Here is a 21,074-nt window from a genome sequence, read left to right as displayed (position 1 = left end):
AGAGCACCTTGGGGAATGACGTCTGAGGAGGTCCCCCCCTCTATTTGTGGGCGCCCCCGGTTGTAACTCAACGCCTGCTCCTATGCAGGTGTGAGGTCCTCAGGTGGAGGTCCCCCACCAGTAGCAGTGGCTTCCGTCTTTCTTTCTTTTTTGGCGGCTAAAATGGTACATATTTACAGCTACTATTCTAACACATCCATTTAACATACATCCTTACGTACGTAGTATATTCATTTTAGACTACATGCCACTTTGGAAAATGATTTTGTACCCAAGTTTCACTTGTTGCCACGTTCTTTTCTGGCTATTGAGATGGCTCCTGTTGAGATGGTAACAGAAGGATGAATATAGGTCAGAGAGGCTTCACACACCTCGACGAATTAGGCTAATTAACAGTATATGCATTGTAGTTATGTCAGTTCTCCTATTCTAAATTTGCCTACACCATAATTTTAAACATACATCTGATATTATCTAGCCTACTGGTAATATAGCTGTAGTCTTACTGTATGATGTGAATGTTCATTTATTAACAAATACAAATAAAACAATAAGTAGGCTTGTAAAACTTACGCTTTTAGTCTGTCTGCATTTTTTTTTTTTTTTTGCCAAGCCATCTACCTCGCCTTGTAAATTGCGGCAGTATTGTCCTTCTTGGTGATGACTCCTTTCCTCGTATAGTTCCATCGGCAGGGTTTGTTCCGCCGCTGAGAGGAACACCGCTCTCGTCCTCCTCTCTTTTGCAACATATGTTTTAATTATCGACAATCGATTGTTCTGGGCAGGTTTGTATCTGCAGACAGGAGACTTTGAGAGGGCGTGGTAACTGCCAATCATTTTTTAATTTGGCCAATCAGTGGCTTACAATCCACTGTCAGTCAAAAGCTAATTTCACCAATACATCGTCTGAACAACTTGCCAATCACTTTTTAATTCAGCGAATCACTTCACAGTATTATAAGGGGGGAGGTACAAAAAACAACTCACGCTCCATCCATCGCTTGTTCTGTACGGACAACTTTTCAACTAGCTAACTAACGCTGTCTGGTATTCAACTCATTGATCATAACAGAATATAGTAACTTTCACCACTGCAAGAAAACGTGTTCTTTGTTTAGATTATCAAGAGACAATGGATCATAGATGTTTGTTTCTGGCTTCCAGCATTAGCTAGCGAGCCTTCATTTCCCCAGGATTATGCCCGGTCGGTGGAGAAAGGTCCAACTGCAGACCTCCTCCTGAGGCCAGTAGTTCTGTGAACCATTGGGGCTTGAGCATGCGTAGTAGGGTTCCGTTGTGAGACGCAGGCTACGTAAACTTTCACTTATTTCACCTTAGCAGTCCCATCAAAATCTGTTTCTGAACAAATTTGAGACGATAAATAAGCAATCTAGTTGCTGAATCTTCACTCATATTATATCTACAAGGCCTAATTTAAAAGTTTGTTCCGACTTTCATAAGGCAAGGACACTACTGCACTTCCGGTTTCCACTGCTTTTCTAGCCTGTTAGCTTACTACTAAAACTTGCCTTAGAAGTTAGCGAGTTAGCTAACATTAGCTTGCAGTGTGGTAGCTCATTAGCCGCCAGTGTCTAGCTTTCCAACAAATGCTGTTCTAATAAACTTACGGCATGTGATTTCTAAAATGAGCAGTGGTGAAAGTAACTATATTATGATCAAAAGTTGTTTTCTTCCACTTTAAAATGTTAATTAAAAATTTTACCGTCTGTTGATACTTTAATCCTTTGACTAGAGCTGAAAACTTCTATCTAAACATTGAGAAACAGGTAAGTTTGCTTCTTCGTGTCGAACCTCCCCCTCCTCCCTATGAGAAAGATGATTAGTTGAATTAAAAAGTGATTGACAACTGGTTCAAGCGGCGTATTGGTGGAATTCGTTTTTGATTGGCAGACGGAGCCTCTGATTGGCTAAATTAAAAAATTATTGACAGTTACCCCTCCCATTCAAAGTCTCCGGTCTGCAGAGATGCCCTACTCCAGGGCTATTCAATTACAAATTCCAGATTTTAAAACCAGGAAATGTAGATGGGCCAGGCATTTTCAGTAGCATATTCTAAGCCTTTTTTTTTAGTTTTTGGTAATGACAAATTTTAAACAAATGCAAATGAATGCAATAAAAAATAGCAGGCGTTTGGAGATGGCGGTAAAATAGACAAATACTTGCCAGTCTGAGCAGGGTTCTACAGATGGTTTTCATTGTCAAATTTACGTTTCAGGGTTGACAGAGACATATTTTCAGTAGAGCACTTCCCTACTTGTTTCGAAAAGCTACTAAGCATGGTCGGAACTCTCATAAGAAAACGTTGATTTGTGAAAGATATGATTGGTGGTGTCGCTACATCTGTAAACATCCTGCCTGATCGGTACTGCGCATGTGCAACTCTCAACAGAGATGCGAAGGAAGCGAGATGGCTCCCTCGTTAGCTCCTTCCATACACTAAATATATAGTTTACTTATTTTGTCATACATCAGATTTATGTATGACTTGGAGGTTGCTTCTGGGCTGCTGGATGTGACCCGCGGGCCGCCAATTGAGTAGGCTTGCCCTACTCCCTACAGATGGATCTAACAGGATGTAAATATTTCTGTGACTTATTGTATATTCTTTGAAGACTGCTGGAAACTGTCTGACTTGACTTCAGCTTTTTGTCACCGCCCCCCCTGCTGCTACTGCCTGATCACGTCTACTTTCCAGGCGAGGCGCAGTTCATCTCAAACAAGCCTAATGTTAACTCGAGCCAGGCTTGAACAATCTAGCATTGAGCGCGCGCACGGAGTACGTAAGCAGCCCAGAACGAGTAGGGTATCTCTGCAGACCGGAGACTTTGACTGGGACTTTTAAATCAGGCTTTGTAGATCTAATATGAGTGACAATTCATTCAGATTCACGATTGCTTATTTATCATCTCAGATTTGTTCAGAAACAGACTTTGGTGGACTGCTAAAGTGAAATAAGTGAAAGTTTATGTAGACTACTTCATACAACAGAGCCCGACCATGCATGCTCAAACCCCATAGACACACAGAACTACTGGCCTCAGGAGGAGGACTGCAGTTGGACCTTTCTCCACCGACCGGGCATAATCCTGGGGAAATGAAGGCTCGCTAGCTAATGCTGGAAGCCAGAAACAAACATCTATGATCCATTGTCTCTTGATAATCTAAACAAAGAACACGTTTTCTTGCAGTGGTGAAAGTTACTATATTCTGTTATGATCAATGAGTTGAATACCAGACAGCGTTAGTTAGCTAGTTGAAAAGTTGTCCGTACAGAACAAGCGATGGATGGAGCGTGAGTTGTTTTTTGTACCTCCCCCCTTATAATACTGTGAAGTGATTCGCTGAATTAAAAAGTGATTGGCAAGTTGTTCAGGCGATGTATTGGTGAAATTAGCTTTTGACTGACAGTGGATTGTAAGCCACTGATTTTCTTGCGGTGGCCTTTCTAAAATGAACAGTGGTAAAAGTTACTATATTCTGTTATGATCAAGTGGTTGATAAGCAGACAGTGTTAGCTAAGGCTAGCTAGTTGAAAAGTTGGCTACAAAACATATGATGGATGAAACTTGAGTTGTTTGTGTACCGCCCCCCTTACTGTGAATACTGTGAAGTGATTCGCTGATTTAAAAAGGGATTGCCAACTGGTTCAGGCGGTGTATTGGTGAAATTAGTTTTTAATCTGACAGTGGATTGGAAGACACTGATTGGCCAAATAAAAAATAAAAAAAAGATTGACAATCACCACGCACTCCCAAAGTGTCCTGTCCGCAGATACATACAAACTTGAAAACCTGCGGCCGCCCCGACCTCGAGCTCTCTTTTTTTATACAGTCTATGATCTCGTGAGGTTATCGTGACCCACGTGTGCATGACGTCAGAGCAAGTCGCGATCAAGTCGGACACAAATCTAACCGGCGTGCACAGTGCGGCGAGCGCCAGTGATCGGTTCTGCAGGCCTGGCTCATCTCAAACGAGCCTATTGACTAGACACGGCTGAATTGTGTTGGTGGAACGGATTGAGCCTTAAATTAAAGTCGACGTTAATTCAAACCGGGCTTTGTGAGTGCAGATTTCAGTAGCTGCATTGATGGAATACCCCCCAAAGTTCCTTGCCATTTTGATGCCTTAATGTATTGTAGGAAATCACAGGTACGAGTTGAGGAAACAACAACAAAATGCAACTAAGAAAGTGGAAACTGTCCATTACATTTCTGTATTGAGTGTGAATATTGTCCCCTTGTTTGCATGGGGGGTCCTTTGGGTGCTCTTGTGTCCTCCCACAGCCTAAAGTAATGCAGGTAGATCGGTTTGTGACTTTCAAATGCCGAGTGCATGCTTGGAATGGCCTCAGCTCCTGATGAGCTGTGGTCCATCCATGTATTTTCTGTACCCACTGATCATATTCATAATGGTGGAGTTACTGTTTGTATAACATTTGTTTATCATGTTAATGTTACATTGTATGTTACTGTTGTTTGTTGTTGCATTTTTTTTGTGTTATTGTGTTGCATCTTTGTTGTTTTGTGTTAATAAAAACGTCCATTCATTAATATGCCATGCATTGTATTTAATTTAGGCTAGTTATTCATATTAATTTAGGAGATTATTTGATACCTTCAATTAGATGAATCAAAGCAAAGACCATGCACTTGACAGCAATAATGATATTACCACTACGTGATGGAGATGGTTGACACACACACTTTAACATTTGGTGGGGATTTAGCAAAAGTTACTTTGGGAAAGAGAAATTACAGGGCCTTACCCATGATTTTGCATATTTCATATGCATATTTCAGCCAACACTACACATTATATGTACTTTACGTTCTAGCAAGTCATTTTAAAGATCAAGCTACTGTGCTTTAGATTTTTAACAGTAATTTCTCCACCTTTGATTTATATTAGTAACCTAACAGTATTGCTTGTATTGATAATACTTCCGTAGTATAGCTCTTTAGTTCCATAATATTTTAGATGCCGATCTTTTTCTTGTAATAGATTATTTTTAGATTGCGGTAGCCTATTATTAAAATATAGTTAAAGTAAATTATGTGCATACTTAGTCCGCCGAGGAAGACTGTGAGATGCCATTGAAAGCGCTAGAAAAAACAGTGAGTGAACGAGATTTTTTGTAAAACAATTCAGGGTATAACAATCACTTGAAAAACATTGTTAAGGTCCTATATGGCTAATTAAAAGCTCTCCGCTTTTCTCCTTTCTGTGACAGAAGCTAGAGTATCCGAGGAGCATTTTAATGCGGCACAGTAGTCCTAAATGGGAGGCCTGTGACTGGGAGGAGGTTTTTCTGTGCAGTGAGGCGGCGCGTACCCTGACAGCGCCAGACTGCGGCGGGCAGAGCTGCTCTTTATAGAAATGGCGGAGGGTGAGTTGGACGTCGATTCGCTGATTTCCAGGCTTTTAGAAGGTGAGTTTGCACCCATACTACAAACACATTATTTGGTTGTATGCGGCTTTAGTCCTCAAGGGTTATCTAGGTTTCGTTTTGACAAGAGTTGACAAGAAAAAGGCCCGCAGTAATTACTTGCTAGCGTATCCCGGTGTGGGAGTGAACAGGACTAGTCCCGTCTGTCGGTAATTCGAATCATAGGCACACCTTTAGTCAAGTTATGAATTCATACCTAATGACATTTGAGACTTTTCATAAATTGAATTTTGAGTGTTTAAATGTGGGTTGACGACTGAATGGTAACAAAGTTATAGTTAGAGGACTGTTGTTGTTTGTACCCCGACAGGCAGAGTATGGGGAGATACAGTCGGGGACTTATAACTGACATAAGTACGACATATCAGTCCCAGACATTTCTTTCAAAACAAAGTACAGCTTGGTGAATCAAGCATGCGGAAAATTTCAGCCCAATTGTCTGGTCCCTGAGGAGATCTAACATGTTGATTCTACTGTGCATGTCGCTTGCCCACAATCTTAAGAAAAAAATGGCAAGTTTTTAAATTGGATTTGGCATAAGGATTTCTCAACTGAAGAGACAGGGTTATGGTGTTTGTATGGGAGTATTGCTGAATGGTAATGTTTACACAAGCCACATGCATGGTTGATATTCCACTTTAAATAAACCTGCACAGTTTGTACCCTGTAAGCATTCCAAATTAAGCAACTTTTGTTAACCTTGCCCGATGTATTTTGTAATTCCGTAGCCAACATTATGTTTGAACCATACTCAATCTTAAAGTTGCCATTATTGCTGTTAAACACAACAGTGCAGAGATTTGAGCTGTTATCCTACAAAGGTTTAAAGTTAATGCAATTGCTGGCAGATTGTCTCCTAACCTTTTATTATCATGAAGGAAAAAAACATTTTGTCATCATACATCAGTGATAAAATAAGAAGCTTTCCCAGTTTAGCTGTGGGTGACAATTATTCAGAAACGTGCCTGTGTTTCTATCTACTCAAGTAGCCAATATGCATGTTTGGATATAATTTGGGCTGTTTTTTTTTCTCTAATGCCATTAGTTTGAGTCTGTTAGTACAGCACAAAAGTTACTTTGGTACTTTCGAAGAAAGCGTTGTGGCTCCTACACCATTGTTATGTGTTGGGTAGAAGTGGATGGCTTTCCTGTGCTAAATACGGGATCCTGACATCGTTGAGCTGACCTGTCTGTCTTTCTCTTGCCTTTCATTCTCTTGAGAACACAGACAGTGTCCCTCTGTGTCGTAAGTAAACATGTGGACAGCCGAAGCAGTGGTGAACAAACATTCGTGATCGATTGCCGGTCACACAAACAGATTCGGTGTGCTGAAATCACACACATAGTATGCTAATGATAGAGCACACTGTGGATCAACATGTCAGTAGAACCTAATCATCTGGATTGATTTGGGACTGGTTATATAATAGTGCTTGTTTTTTCTTTGTGTGTGTCAGCTGTACAGTAACATCAGTGTGGGCCTGTATTGTCAGCTGGGCAAAGCAATACTGTTGCTAGTTAGCTGGCTACATATTTAGTTGCTTTTTTTTATGCAGTGACGAGGAAACCTCAGTGGAGGAAATTGGAGGGATCTAGTCCTAAAGGCTTCCAGATGTGAGTCGTGAATATATCCAACCATCCATCTTCTTTCAGCCACTTTCTCTTTCCATCTCTAGTTTGTATCGGGCTGGCTCATTCGTGTTTTTTCTGAAGGCTCATACTTCTGGATCAAAACCAGAATTTGATGTAAATGAAACCAGTTTTCAGGTGAAAAATTCAACAATGAGTATTTAGTGTTTGTTATTCTTATCAGTAGGTCTGGATACATTTGCAATTTGTCTATGAAATAGTGCCAAGTTATGGTGCAGTTACCAAAATGAGACATTTTTTTTTATACCTTAGTTTGAGAAATATATATTTCCACAAAAGTTTTCAAATGCTAAATGTTGTCTAAACACAAGCTGTACAAGAACTTTCCCTAAATAAAATTTTCTAAAACTGGCAAAAGTAGTTGACCAAACAATCTCCATTCAAGGCCCACTTAATCATCTGTTCTGGAGCGTTTGACCGTAAAACATTTTCATCTTCACTAGCAGAGGAAGTTTGCTCAGTTGCCACTGGACTGTACATGTTAAAATTTTCCATTATTCTGAGTACTTTTAGGACTTATTGTTCATGTTGGCAAAGTTTCGATATAAATAAGGAACTGTCTGATAAAAGTAGGACTGCTTATTTTATGAATGATTATTTTTTAAAATTGATTAATCTGACAATTATTTTCTTTTACTAGTTGGTTCGTCTGAATCTCATAAAATAATGAAAAATGCCCATCATCATTGGCTAAATCTCAAGTTGACATAATCAAATAGCTTGTTTTGTCTGACCAACAGTCCAAAACGCAAAGATATTCAGTATATTATTATAGAAGACGAAGAAAACCAGCAAATGTTCACATTTTGAGAAGCAGGAACCAGTGGATTGTATGGGGCATTTTTGCTTTTAAAATGACTTAATGGTTATTCAATTATCAAAATTGTTGCTGATTAATTTTCTATGGATCAACTAACGGTTTGGCTTCAGATCAAAGAAGCAGTAAATGAGAATCTGACCACACCTTTGGTGCCAGCTTCCAGTACGTGACAGTTTTCGATACTTGGTACGGCCATATTTCGGGCTATACAAAAGATGTATTGAGGTTTGATACCCAGCCCTACTTAGCAGGCTAGAGAAGCCTCTGAAAGTGTATGTTAACCACATGACACCAACATTTCCATAAAGACATAGGATGATGACGACAATATGACAATTTTAAATCATTTGAGGTCACTCGTGGAGTTAAAATATGACATTAGAATCAGTTTCTCACAAAGTTTCTCACGTCTCACAGGCTTATCCTTACTGATGAACCCTTGATATCCATCATCTTAGTTTACTTAACCAGATTACATCTACAGCTTGCTGTCATTTAGACATTTACTAAGTGGCCTGTCTGTGGCTGTCTCCTGGCATTCAGTTCAAGAAGCTCAGGCTACACTACTACTACGTTTTTCGTTTTAAAAGGCATGCATTTTGCTATGTTTACACCTAGCGTCCACACTACTCCGGCATTTTCAAGCCCTAAAACAGATACGTTTGGAAATGCTGCTGGCCCCATTTTAGTCTGGACGGGCAAAAACAGAGGCTTTTGGAAACGATGACGCAGAAACCCACGTTCACGTCTTGATTCAGTCTCATCAGTAACAACGTGTCATGACCCTATCACGTAACCCTTTTCCAGAATAAAACAAACACAAAGCATGGCTAATTCAACGTGGATAACGAACCGGCGTCGCTGACCTTGTTGTCAATGCTAGCAGCTGTTGTACAGTTAAATTCAGCATTTTATAATGCTACTACTGCCCACATGTGCAGGAGGCAAGCTATTATTTGAGCGCTGTTGTCTATAATGGATTCATTTTGATGCATCAGTGTTTAAAAGTTTGCTAGTAGCTTAGTGTAGCCTGCTGTTAGTGTGTTCAGCCATTTTGCACGTGTTATTTTGCATCAGCCCTCTGCTGTAAAGCAAATGCAGTTTAAAAAATAGCCCAACTAAATGAGTACATGTGTAACATTATGTAGGCTATAAACATCGGCTAATGGAGTATTTGAGTGTGTACATTGATGGAATGAATGTTATATTTTCTATATTTGGAAAGACACAAAATGACTTGAAAAGAGAAAAACAAAATGCTATTTACAATGTTTTAATAAAAACAGCATTATCTGGGAGGTTTTTGTGAAGAGCAGACATGTTTCCCCTGCCTTATTATTTTTGTCCTGATCCTGTTTACATGCATGCCCAGTGTATGGTCATGTGATATGCGTTTTTAAGCGTGTTAGTATGGACGGCGATTACTTGGGAAACGGAGCTGAAACGCTCGCCTGGACAGAGATAGTAGTAGTGTGGATGTCGCCTCAGAATGTTTTCACTTTGCCACACTAGGGAGTCATTTCTTCTTCTCTGCAGGAATAAAGGAGGACCTTTTCCCTAAAGGTAGAAACAGATTTCTTTAACCCCTTCAAAAGGAGGTTGATCTTTCACTTGCACATATGAAGAGCTCTCTGATCTCCTATTAAATGTCAACAGGCACAGCTGTCCCTGGTAGAAATTAACCTACCCTTTTGATGACACACACACACACTCAGAGAGGGGGGGGAGTGTGAAAAGGGTAATATGGTAATACATTAGACTTTCAGCTCAGTTTTTTTTGTTTTTTTTTTGTTTTTTACGTTTTCAATAATGGCATTTTAACCTTTAGTAACAAAACACCATTATATCACTTACGTGTCTGTGTTCTCTCACAATCTTATTCTAGTATAGTAATCTCACCAATTCATTCGACAATAATGTAATCTGGTTTAAAATGACACACAGTGGCAGCTCTGATGATACATAATCTAAGGGATACATTACCTGACTTTGCATGTTCCATGATTATACACAGGGGCAATGCACAACTGCAATACCACAATATGATGCCTGTTGTGGGATTGAGTTTATTATTGTCTTCATCGCATATCACATGGCTCAAAGTTATAAAAGTTCTCTTTTTAAAAGTACTAGGGTTTAATCCCAATGCAAAGGTATTCATGACTGTCTCATCCAGTGTGTGTAGTTGATTAAAAAAACATATAGTACTTGCCACTGTGGGAAATCAATCAGTCATCTGTTGTCTTTAGTACAACTCTCAGTAGCATTTTTCAGATTTCACAGCAGAATCACTACAGTTGCTAACAGCACATTTGAGCTGACGTCGCATTTTTCACAGTATTCAAAGAAATGTTTTAGTTGTCTCTACACAGCGGACAGCAGCAGCGTGCCTCAGCAAGAGTGCACATTTCCTTCCCTGCATGTTTGTGTACAGTTTACTGAACTAAGCATGTGTTTTTCTGTTTGTTAGTTTATGTCTCCATAGCAAGCCCCTCCTCCTCATTAGTTTTTATTATTGCTGTACTGTGTGTATGTGCTGCGATCCAGCAAAGCAGCTATTACAGGCCCCAGCTTTCCCAACATGCCCACGCTAAGCCCACACTGTCCCAGGCTTTAGCGACAACAGGCCCTCTGTTTGGCCCGCCAGCACAGGTGGCCCTCCAGTAGGCTTTATGTGGCACAATCAACACCACGGCCCCATACATCAGCCAGCGAGAGGGAGGAGGCAGGATGGAAAGTTGCATTTCGGAGCAATTTTGTCATTTTGGTTTATGGGCAAAGACGCCAGCCAGTTGTAACTCAGTTTGAGTACATGCAATCTCCTAAAGAGCATTTCTCTGTTTAGGAGCTGTCCAGGTTGTGTTTAGATCCTGAAATGGATTTGTCACTGACTGTTGAACTGCAGTTTTTGGATAATCTGCATCCACTTCCTACATTGCAGCCCAATAGTTTGTTTTGTATTATGTAAGGAATCATAAATGCATGATAAAGGCATGGGTACAGTCAAATATAAAGACTGATACTTTATGTTAGGGGGTGTAACAGTACACAAATTCCATGCCATCACTTATAGTGTGCGTTCAGTACAGCAGGGAAAACAAAAGAAACAAAACATTTTTGTAATTGATTTTGAAAATTGTAAAGATTAAACATAATTCTTACTGTAAAAATTTACTTTGACAGAAGTAGAATATAATGAACAAAAATCAATGTCAGTAATGCTCCATCATTATTGCAAAAGACTAAAACTTGCATATATAAAGTTAATTAAAAAAATGTCCAGTAAGATGATAATATAATAATAACTAACATAAATCGACCATTAGAGCAAGCAGTACAGTTTAGGTAGTTTTTTTTGTTTGTTTGTTTGTTTGTTTTGCTGAACCGTGGCCATGAGTGGAAATTACAGGATAATGATAAATGCTAAAATGTTCTGTAAAAGCAGCACAGGTGAAGAAAGGTCATGAAAGTCAAAAACTGATTTTAGTTTTGTTCTTTATACAACAATGCCTAGCTAAAGTTTGCTAACATTAGCCATCTTAAGCTACTGTTTATACCAGACCTAGTAAGGCTGTAGAAGTAAAACCCCTGAGTGTGTTGAATTAAGCAAATGTGCATTTTATTGCTTATGAATTCACCTTTTCATTTGTAAGAGCTGGATTGTGTTATTTCTTCTTTCAAAAGTTACACAGTCTCACTTTAATAGAGAGTGTACAGTAATGTATCAGAGTTTTTAATAGGTGTAGGGTGTGTGAGAGATGGTGGCAGGTCTCCAGCCCAAAAGAATAGACATCGTTAAGCCTTTTATTTGTCACGATTTCTCAATGTTTTCTGGCCTGTGATGCTACTTTTAGGAGCATTTCTGCCCTGCTAAAAGTAAGTTACAGACTGAAATGAAAGAGTTAAACAACAAATAAACTTTTTCCTGGATTGAATTATAATATACAGCAGTGTATAATGCACCTTTTAGGCCTTTGCTGTGCTCTTTCGTAATACATTTTACATTGGTGTCACCTCCATGTTTTTTGTTGGACGTGGAGGACTACTGTTGTGCTACGTGGTGTTCAGGCTGCTGGCTTGGCATTCTGTTATGGAAACAACAATGGTGAAGCCTGTGCGGAGGGGAGCGTTCACCCCCTGGCACCAAACTTGGCACAGAGCTCACCCAGGCTTTTCAGCTGCCCAGCTTGGCTTTCCAATAAACCCTCCCTCCCCTCTCCCTCTATTCACTCCGTTGCCTTCTGTCTCCCCTACTCAAGCTTCAGTTTCTTCCTACATTTCTCTCATTTTCTTCTCCTCTCCATCTCCCCCACTTTCTGTGCCTATACCCATACCTTCTGTTTATTTCTCCACCAGTCTCTCCTCTCAATATTAGCCTTTCTTTTGCCCCACAAAGACCGTGGCCATTCACCCATGGCACTTATAGGCGAACAAAACGTCGTCTGAAAATGCAAGGCCTGTACAGAAATCCCATCGCAGTCAGGATTTCTGCCTCAAGATTCGCTCTTGTTCTCCTCGCCAAAGTTACTGAGGGGTCACTATTTTCCATCACCCCTGTGTGGAAGAGGGTTAGATGGAGAAGTGGAGGGGAGCTGCTGGCCTTATGCCTATTTGGAGAGAGTAAAGAATGGAGTTGGAGAGCTAAAAAAGATCTGACCGTGCACCTTTATTATTAGTTCTGCTAGGTGCAGCAGTGACTAAAACATGCACAGTCATACCTGCTTAAAATTCATGGCTCTGCTTGACCCATTAGAAATTCCTTTGAATATATTTGCTTGGCAATTCGAAAAATTCAAAATGTGCTGTGCATTGTGACAAATCCACAGAGAATTTGCCCCAAACTCTACAGTTCCCCTCCACTCTATGTAGTGTGTTAGTATCTTTCAGCTCAGTGTATTGGTTTCAGTCCAAACCAAAGCATTTAGCCGTTAAAGAGCAAGATATTTTACTCGGAAGTTAATAGAGACCAAACCGGAGCTGAAAGGAGAGTGAATATTGGATTTACATTAGTCAGGTAGCCAGAAACACGTCTGCAAATAAATGCTAATGTTAATGTTTGCTAACATGTTTGCCACAAAAACTATCAGGTGGTAGATATTGTCAGTGTTGCGTTTACAGCTTGTTGTGCTGTCCCCATGTGGCTAAAAAAACAATTAATTCAGGTTTAAGTACTTTTTTGGTGCCAACCCAAATGTGTTTGTAGCACAGAGTATCGAAAGCTAACATTGAATGTCATTGAATGGTCAGGTTTGTTATCTTGTTTTCTTATGTAATCAGAAAGTTCCATTTCTAAATCTAAAATTTGCCAATTTTAGACTGTATTTCTTTTTTTTAGGGAGAGTTCTTGTATGGCTTCACAAAAACGTATGTTAAGTAAAAGAGTTTTTTTCCCCCAACAATAGCAACAATAACTGCAGTACTAAGTACACAATATCTCAACAAAAATGTATTACAAGCATACAAGCGTCACAAATGTAGTTTGCATTGTAGAGCTGTTTTGTCGCAACTAAATCAAAGAACAGACTGAATAGCGTGCTAACATCACAGCAATTTCATGATTGACTTATAAGGGTCAGCCCTATTTGTGATGATGATATGATAATGCAGTGACATCGGTGTGTGTTTTCTTGTTGATGTGAATGGCTTATGCAGCTCTTTGCCAGTGCAGCTGACAGCTGTTACATTGTTGTGGATCTTCACTCGCTGACGGAGCCCTGGCCTGTGTCTGGCTGGTCTTGTTCTCCTTCTATCACATACAACAACAGAGCCTTCAAGCGCTCCCTCTTTGTCCTGACTAACTAGCCTACTTCCTCCTTCCTCCATACACTAGCACCCATATATGGTAATGCCTTTGAGAAGGAATCTGTCTGTAATACACTTATCTTTCACTCTCTCTCTCTTTGGCTCGAACACACACTGTTCAAGTGAACTCTGCTCTTTTAAATACATGGAAAAATAGTTGACCTCCTTGACCCTTAGCAAGTAGTTTGCAACCTGTGACGCAGAAGAAATGATGACTGAAATCCAAGCTGCTTCTTCTAGATAACTACCCCCTTGTGCCTTTTTTAGAATTGTGATTTATGTTAAAAAGCTATACATTTCTTTATATATGTCTTAATTTTCCTAGTTATTAAGGGGATAAGTTCTTTTCACTGGTTAATGTCAAACTACTGGCAACTTTGGGTAATTGCTAAAACAACAACCCAGTTTGCTAGAAGACAAGTTAGTTTGATGGTGTGTTTAGAGTGTGTCAGGTTGCATGTCGTAAAATAACTGTGGTGTAGTTCAACATGCAGCACAATGGTGGGCTGGGTAGTACCCAAGATCCTTTCAAATATTTTGTGAATTAACTTTAATTCTTTAATTCAGGGAACACTGGCTCATTTGTACCTAGAAAGATCAACCACTGTAACAAAGGTTAGTGAGCAGTGTTGGGCGGTAGTGCATTAAGACTGTAATAATAGTTCAATCAGGAGAGACTTCATTAAGTGTGAACAATAGTTATTGACGTGCAGTTATGTTGATAGGTTTTCAGTGTTGTGAGTCCCAGGGACCCACAGGTGGTCATTTCAGTGGGTCCCCAATAAAATGTGTTTTTTGACAAATTGTGGTGTTAAACTCGTGTTTGATGTTATATGATTATAATGATAGTTATTCATGTATGTTGAAATTGAAATAAAATCCCAAATCTGTAAATACACTGCAGACACACAGCAGCTTAAAGAAATAGATCATATTATATGGAGAAATATTAGCATTTTATGGGTGAATAAATGTTTAAAAGGGAAGCTAAAGGGCAACGAGAATGCTGAGCTTTCAAGTTTCATTAGGTGTCATAACAACATCAAGCACATCATGTTTAATTAAGAAAGTAGTTTTTTAAAACACAAATACAAAGGGCAACCATTTACTGCATACTGCTGTTAGAAACTGAGTACAATTAGCTGATAATTAGCCTGATCAGCCACCATCAGTACAATACAAACACATTATTAGACTGTAAACCATTAATCAAACCAATAATTAACCGCAGTCAACGTCAGACAACCCTATCATACTTAGTTACCTAGTGTTTCTAAAGTGGTGACAATGTTAAAAAATATACATACAGTATTAGCAGATGTATATTTTTTAACGTTTAACGGAAGCTCCCTGCGCACTCCGGGAACAATATTACACCAAACTCCCTTTTAAGAAATATGACACATTAACAATTGCTTACATGTCCGCAAAAACACATAACTCTAGAAACACAAGATAAAAGGCGTCATATGCCAATTTGGCATCAATATAATCCATAACTGTATTTCTGTACTTACATACTTTATGTACTTCACATTTTGGATTTTGTCGCCTCAACTCGCTAACAGCCTCCATTGTTTAGCTGCGCTATTTTAGTGGGAGAAGACCGTGGTAAGAGAGGCGAACGTTAAAATTAACACTAAAATACGTGCAGGTTGGTGGATCAGTTACACACCTAATTAAACACAGACTCATAACACTGTCAATTCACTGTCTATTGTGTGTGCGTGTGAGAGAGAGCGAGTGACGGTATTTGAGGAGTTTTTTCCAGTCGTTACCAAAGTAACTACCTGGTTTGTTGTTCACAATTTAGCATTATCAGGGGGAAAATACGGTGCGTCAACAGTGAGTTTACTGCATCCTTTCGGATTTTAACGCGTCCTTGCGTAAAGTAAAGACCCCATCGTGATGTCATCATATTTTAAGGTGGTTGTGAAGCCGTGTGTGGTAACCTCCCCCCCGTTGTAGTCTAGTAACTGGTGGTGGTGATGGGAAGAAGAGTGAGTGGTGAGCTCAGATATGGGTGCTGGAAGTGATGAAAATGGAGGTGAATGGGGTGGAGGAGGATCGAGGTGATTCATACTGAAATGACAGCTGACTGCAGCAGAGAGAAGAACAGATTTGAAGTTTGATAGAAAGGATATGATTGGTTGATGGAGATTGTGGCAAAGTCTGTTTGGTTTACTGAAGGGCTGGAACTAACGAAACATTTAATTTTCATTATTTATTGATCTTTTGAATTATCTATTGATTTATTTAATTATTTTCTCAATTCATTGTTATAAAATGTCAGAAAATAGTGAAAAATATCAATTAGAATGCTTTTTTTTACCCCCGACCAACAGTCCAAAACCCCTAAGATATTTATTTTACTATCATAAGACTAAGAAAAGCACAAAATGCTCATGTCTGAGACTCTTGACCTAAGAAATTTGGGGGCATTTTTACTTGAAAAAACAACTTTACGATAAATTATCAAAATAGTTGCCGATAATTTTGTCCATCAACTAATGGATTTATAGACTAATTGTGTCACCACTTGATGTATTACTGTTTTCGTGGAGTATTGAATTACCTTCTTAAACAAGCAATTTCCTTTAGACCTGAAAGGATTAGTAATTTCACAGAAAATTGCCTATTTGTTATTTATTTTATTATTTGTATTTATTTCTATTGCCTAACTATTTTGATAATCAGTTGATGTCTCAGTCTGAAGAAGTCAAGTCAAATGTATTTATATAGCACATTTCATACAATGTAAGCTCAATGTGCTTCACATACAACAAATGTAAATAAAATAAGATATAAATACATATAAAAGAAACAAATTCATCCATAAATTCATCCCCTGCAGAAAGAAAGAGAGAGAGATCGATCATAGGCTTGAGAGAACAGGTAGGTCTTCAGTTTGCTTTTAGATGACACAGTTGTAGTACATCTTATGTCTTCAGCAGTTTGTTCCAGAGAGTGGGCCCATAATAACTCAATGGACCTTCACCACATTTACTACTGATCATGGGTACAGTTAGACCAGTGTCTGATGATCTGAGGGTTTGTGAGCAGATCAGAGACGTATTTAGAAGCTAGACCATTAAGTGATATTGTAAACAGTGAGCAATATTTTTAAAACAATTCTGTATTTTATCCGAAGCCAGTGACGTGATCAAGGTATAGGAGTAATATGTTCCATTTTTCTTCTTCCAGTGAGTACTCTGGTTGCAGCATTTTGAATGAGCTGAATCCGTCTCAATGTCTTTATGGGGAGTCCAGCAAAAAGGGAATTACAGTAGTCTAGCTTGGAGGAGACTTTATTATTATTATTATTATTATTATTATTATTATTATTATTATTATTATCTCATCCCAACACGGCAGCGGCAGATGGCCACCAACCGTTTAAGTCTGCCCAAGGTTTCTGCCTCTTTAAAGGAAGTTTTTCCTTGCCACTGTCACCAACTGCTTGCTCATGGTGGGATTTGTTGGGTCTCTGTAAATAATATAAAGAGTTTTAGAGGAAAATAGCTCTATAGGAAAAGTGCAATGAGAACTTCTGTTATGAATTGGCACTATATAAATAAAATTGAATTGAAATGCATAAGGCATACAGAGGCAGGCCAGATCCATTACTATATGCAATTGTTAGATTTTTCCTAATATCAAAGACTTTTTCCTGGAAGAAAGTGGCAAATTCATAACAAGATCAATGCCTACCAAGCCCCTTTTTATCCACCAAATGTCAAGTTTAGCAGTTTATCGATGGTGGAGAACAGAGATTGAGCATTGTTTCGGTTATCATGTATTATCTGAGAAATGTAGGATTGTCTAGAAAATTTCATTTAATTGTTGTAGCTCTTAAGTGCATTTTTAAAGATTTCGAGGTGGACCAGCAGCTTGGTCTTCCGCCACCTACGTTCAGCCTTTCCAGCAAGCTCTCTTAAGCATTCTTATTCTTACCCCATTTCTCCAAGGAGCTTTTGGTGTTACAGATACCTTTTTAGATTTTTGTGGGTGCAATAATTTGACCAAGAACACAGTTGAAGTAATCCACTATGGCATCGCATGAAGCCAGGGTGGGGGTTACTGCATCAGCAAATGGATTAATAAACATACCTGTTGCATTTTCATGGATAAAACTCTTACTAGTGGTTCTGACTGAAGTGTCGTGCTTAGGGAGCCAGGTCATATTAAAAACTATGCAGAAGTGTTCTGAGATGGCAACATGTACAATGTATGTAACTGTAATATTTGGACCCTTTTGAGATAATCAGGTCAAGTGTGTGACCTTTTTTGTGAGTAGGCCCTGTAATGTGAGAATTCCAGTGATTTCTAGTTGATCAGTGAACTGTTCTGTATCTGGATTATTGGGGTTATCACTATGAATGTTGAAGTCCCCTGAGATGACAGTGCAGTCAAATTCAACAGAAATTCTGGATAGAAGCTCACTAAATTCCTCCAAGAAACCACGTATAAGTTTAATTAATTTCATGCACAATGCAAAAACCAACTAGAATTTTAAAATAGTAATAATAATGGAATGGTAATAATAATAATAATAATATTATTATTATTATTATTATTTTTATTATTATTATTAACAATAATAGGAATGACAGTCATAGAAACAATATTGACAATAATAGTAACAAAGCCAATAACAACAACTGTAGTAGCAGTTGTGGAGCAGGAACACGGGGGCAGCAAGTGGCCCACAACCGCAGATCCAGTCTCTGCAGCTCCAGAGGTAGAAATACCTGCTGAAAGCGACAGAAGGAGAGAGCAGAGAAACGAGAAAGCACAAAACTACGGGAGAGAGAAGATGTTGAGTTACATGTTGTAACGGGATAAAAATGTATACAGATGGAGAGGGAGAGAGGAAAGAGGTGCATCTTGGGAAGTCTCCCGGCAGTCTAGGCCTATAGCAGCATACCTAAGGGATGGTTCAGGACTCACCCAAGCCAGCCCTAACTATAAGCTTTATCAAAGAGGAAAGTCTTAAGCCTACTCTTAAATTGTAGAAAAGGTTTCAGTCGTAGTCATCTGGACACTGTTTTCAGAATCAAGACATTGATTGTCTTGATTCTGGATGGACTAGTTTTTCAGCATCATTTTGAGACAGGATGTGCCTGATTTTTGCAATGTTACGAAGGTGAAAGAAGGCAGTTCTTGAAGTTTGTTTCATGTGGGAGTTAAAGGATAAATACTGATCAAAGATAACGGTTCCTTACGGTGGTGCTGGAGACCAGGGCAATGCCATCTAGAGCAACTTTTAGATAATGTGTCTAAAAGCTAAGTACAATAACATCAGATTTGTCAGAGTTTAACATCAGAAAATTGCAGGTCATCCACGTTTTTCTGTCCTTAAGGCATGCTTGAAGTTTAGCTAACTGGTTAGTTTCTTCTGGCTTGATCGATAGATATAATTCGGTATCATCCGCATAACGATGAAAGTTTATGGAGTGTTTCCTAATAATATTACCTGAAGGAAGCAGGTATAAGGTGAATAGAATCAGTCCAAGCACAGAACCTTGTGGAACTCCGTGACTAACTTTGGCGTGCACGGAGCACTCAGTTAACGTGTACAAACTAAGATAGATCTGACAGATAGGATTTAAACCAGCTTAGTGCGGTTCCTTTAATGCCAATTACATGTTCCAGTCGCTGTAATAGGATGTGATGGTCAATGGTGTCGAATGCAGCACTAAGATCTAACAAGACAAGTACAGAGACAAGTCCAATGTCTGATGCAATTAAAAGGTCATTTGTAATTTTCACCAGTGCTATGATGCACTCTAAATCGTGACTGAAAATCCTCAAATAAACTATTGTTATTTAGAAAGTCACATAACTGATTGGCAACTGCTTTCTCAAGGATCTTAGAGAGAAAGAGAAGGTTAGCTATAGGTCTATAGTTGGCTGAAACCCCAACCCCCATTTTTTAAGAAGAGGTTTAATTACAGCTACTTTAAAGGACTGTGGTACATAGCCTGTTAATAAAGACAGATTGATCGTATCCAGTAAAGAAGTGCTAACTAAGGGTAAAACCTCTTTTAGCAGCCTAGTTGAAATGGGGTCTAAAAGAGAAGAGAAAAGGTTGATGACTTAGAAATACTTTATTGATCCCCGAGGAGAAACTCTTTAGATGAATTAATCGTCAAAGTTAGCTGAAGAAGGTCGGTGGGAGCAAAGCAGTCAAAATATATATCAGGTAATGATGAATAGTATTAATTAATTTTATTGTATTAAATTAAGTGGTCGGGGGGGCAGACACTGTCACTAAGGAGTTTAGGGTTGGTAGCTGCTCTGGAAGCGCAGAGAAGCATGTAGGAGCCGCAGTAGTGGCATGTGTTTGTGTGACGAGCAGACTGCAGCGGCATGATTGGAGAGGAGGCCAGTGGCGATGGAGAGTGTCGCAGGGCAGTCAGTGGCACACACAGAGGGGGGAATTCCTGTTCATCCTGGACATTGATTGTGGGCTCCAGTGCTTGAAACTTGTTCTCAAGATGAAGAGCCTCTGGCATAGAGGAGCGAGGGGAGCACTTTCCTCGCAGCTTTCCACCTTTCAACAAAGTCCAGGACCCTGGGGTAGAGCTAGCTCAAGGTTTAACCATGCATCATCTCTCACGGCTGGTGGGACTGACTCACCCGCAGCGAAAATGGACCTGGACCAGGCAGGGTGGTGTCGAAGTCCGGTGGGACTAGGGCAGAGTATACTATGCAGAAATGTGCTTAGCCTGGGCAGTGGTGATTGTGGAGAGGTGCATGAAGAGCTCATCGTTTTTCCTCAGATCCTCTTGCAGACGACTGATGTCTTAATTTATCTGTGAGTGGACAGGCAAACAGTTCTCACACACGCCCATGGTCAAAACAGCCGGCGAACTTGGCCACCAAGCTAAAGTTGAGCCTAGCCAAGCCAGCAGCGGCAGCAGCAACAGCAGTAGGTCTTGAGCAAGGGGTGTATTTACGATCAGTCTGTCAAGTGGAAGTACACAAATGATTTAAAATAGGAGAACTGCAGGATTTGTCCTGATGAAAGTGTCTGTCCTTGAGGCGAAAGTCACTGTCTTGGAGCACTAGCTAGCTATTTGGCTAAAAACAAACTAGCCAACAAACAGTCCACTACACCAGCGTGTGCATTTGTCGCACAAAAGGACTATGAAGGTAGAGAACACTGGAAAGGAGACAAATGTGATGTAGGAGGTTCTAGGAACACAAAATTCGCTCAAAGAAGAATTACTTTTATTTATCCCTTTTGGGGAAATTCAATTTGCTGCTTTTCTCTAGTTTTAATAATTGTAAATGAATATTTGGGGGTTTTTGGACTGTTGGTTGGACAAA

At 39.5% G+C, this 21,074-nt stretch overlaps 1 protein-coding gene across 1 annotated transcript in view; it reads left to right on the top strand.

The window, feature by feature from the left end:
- LOC122870617 (serine/threonine-protein phosphatase PP1-beta catalytic subunit) overlaps positions 1-21,074 on the top strand; it is a 41,652-nt gene that overhangs the window by 2,907 nt on the left and 17,671 nt on the right. The window contains exon 2 of the mRNA XM_044184931.1: positions 5,252-5,449. Within this exon, the coding sequence (XP_044040866.1) occupies positions 5,398-5,449 (52 nt within the window). The 5' untranslated portion in view covers positions 5,252-5,397. The remainder of the gene's footprint in view (positions 1-5,251; positions 5,450-21,074) is intronic.

Source organism: Siniperca chuatsi, linkage group LG22, assembly GCF_020085105.1.
Source record: "Siniperca chuatsi isolate FFG_IHB_CAS linkage group LG22, ASM2008510v1, whole genome shotgun sequence".
Classification (NCBI taxonomy): domain Eukaryota; kingdom Metazoa; phylum Chordata; class Actinopteri; order Centrarchiformes; family Sinipercidae; genus Siniperca; species Siniperca chuatsi.
This window is presented reverse-complemented; position numbering and strand designations above follow the sequence as displayed.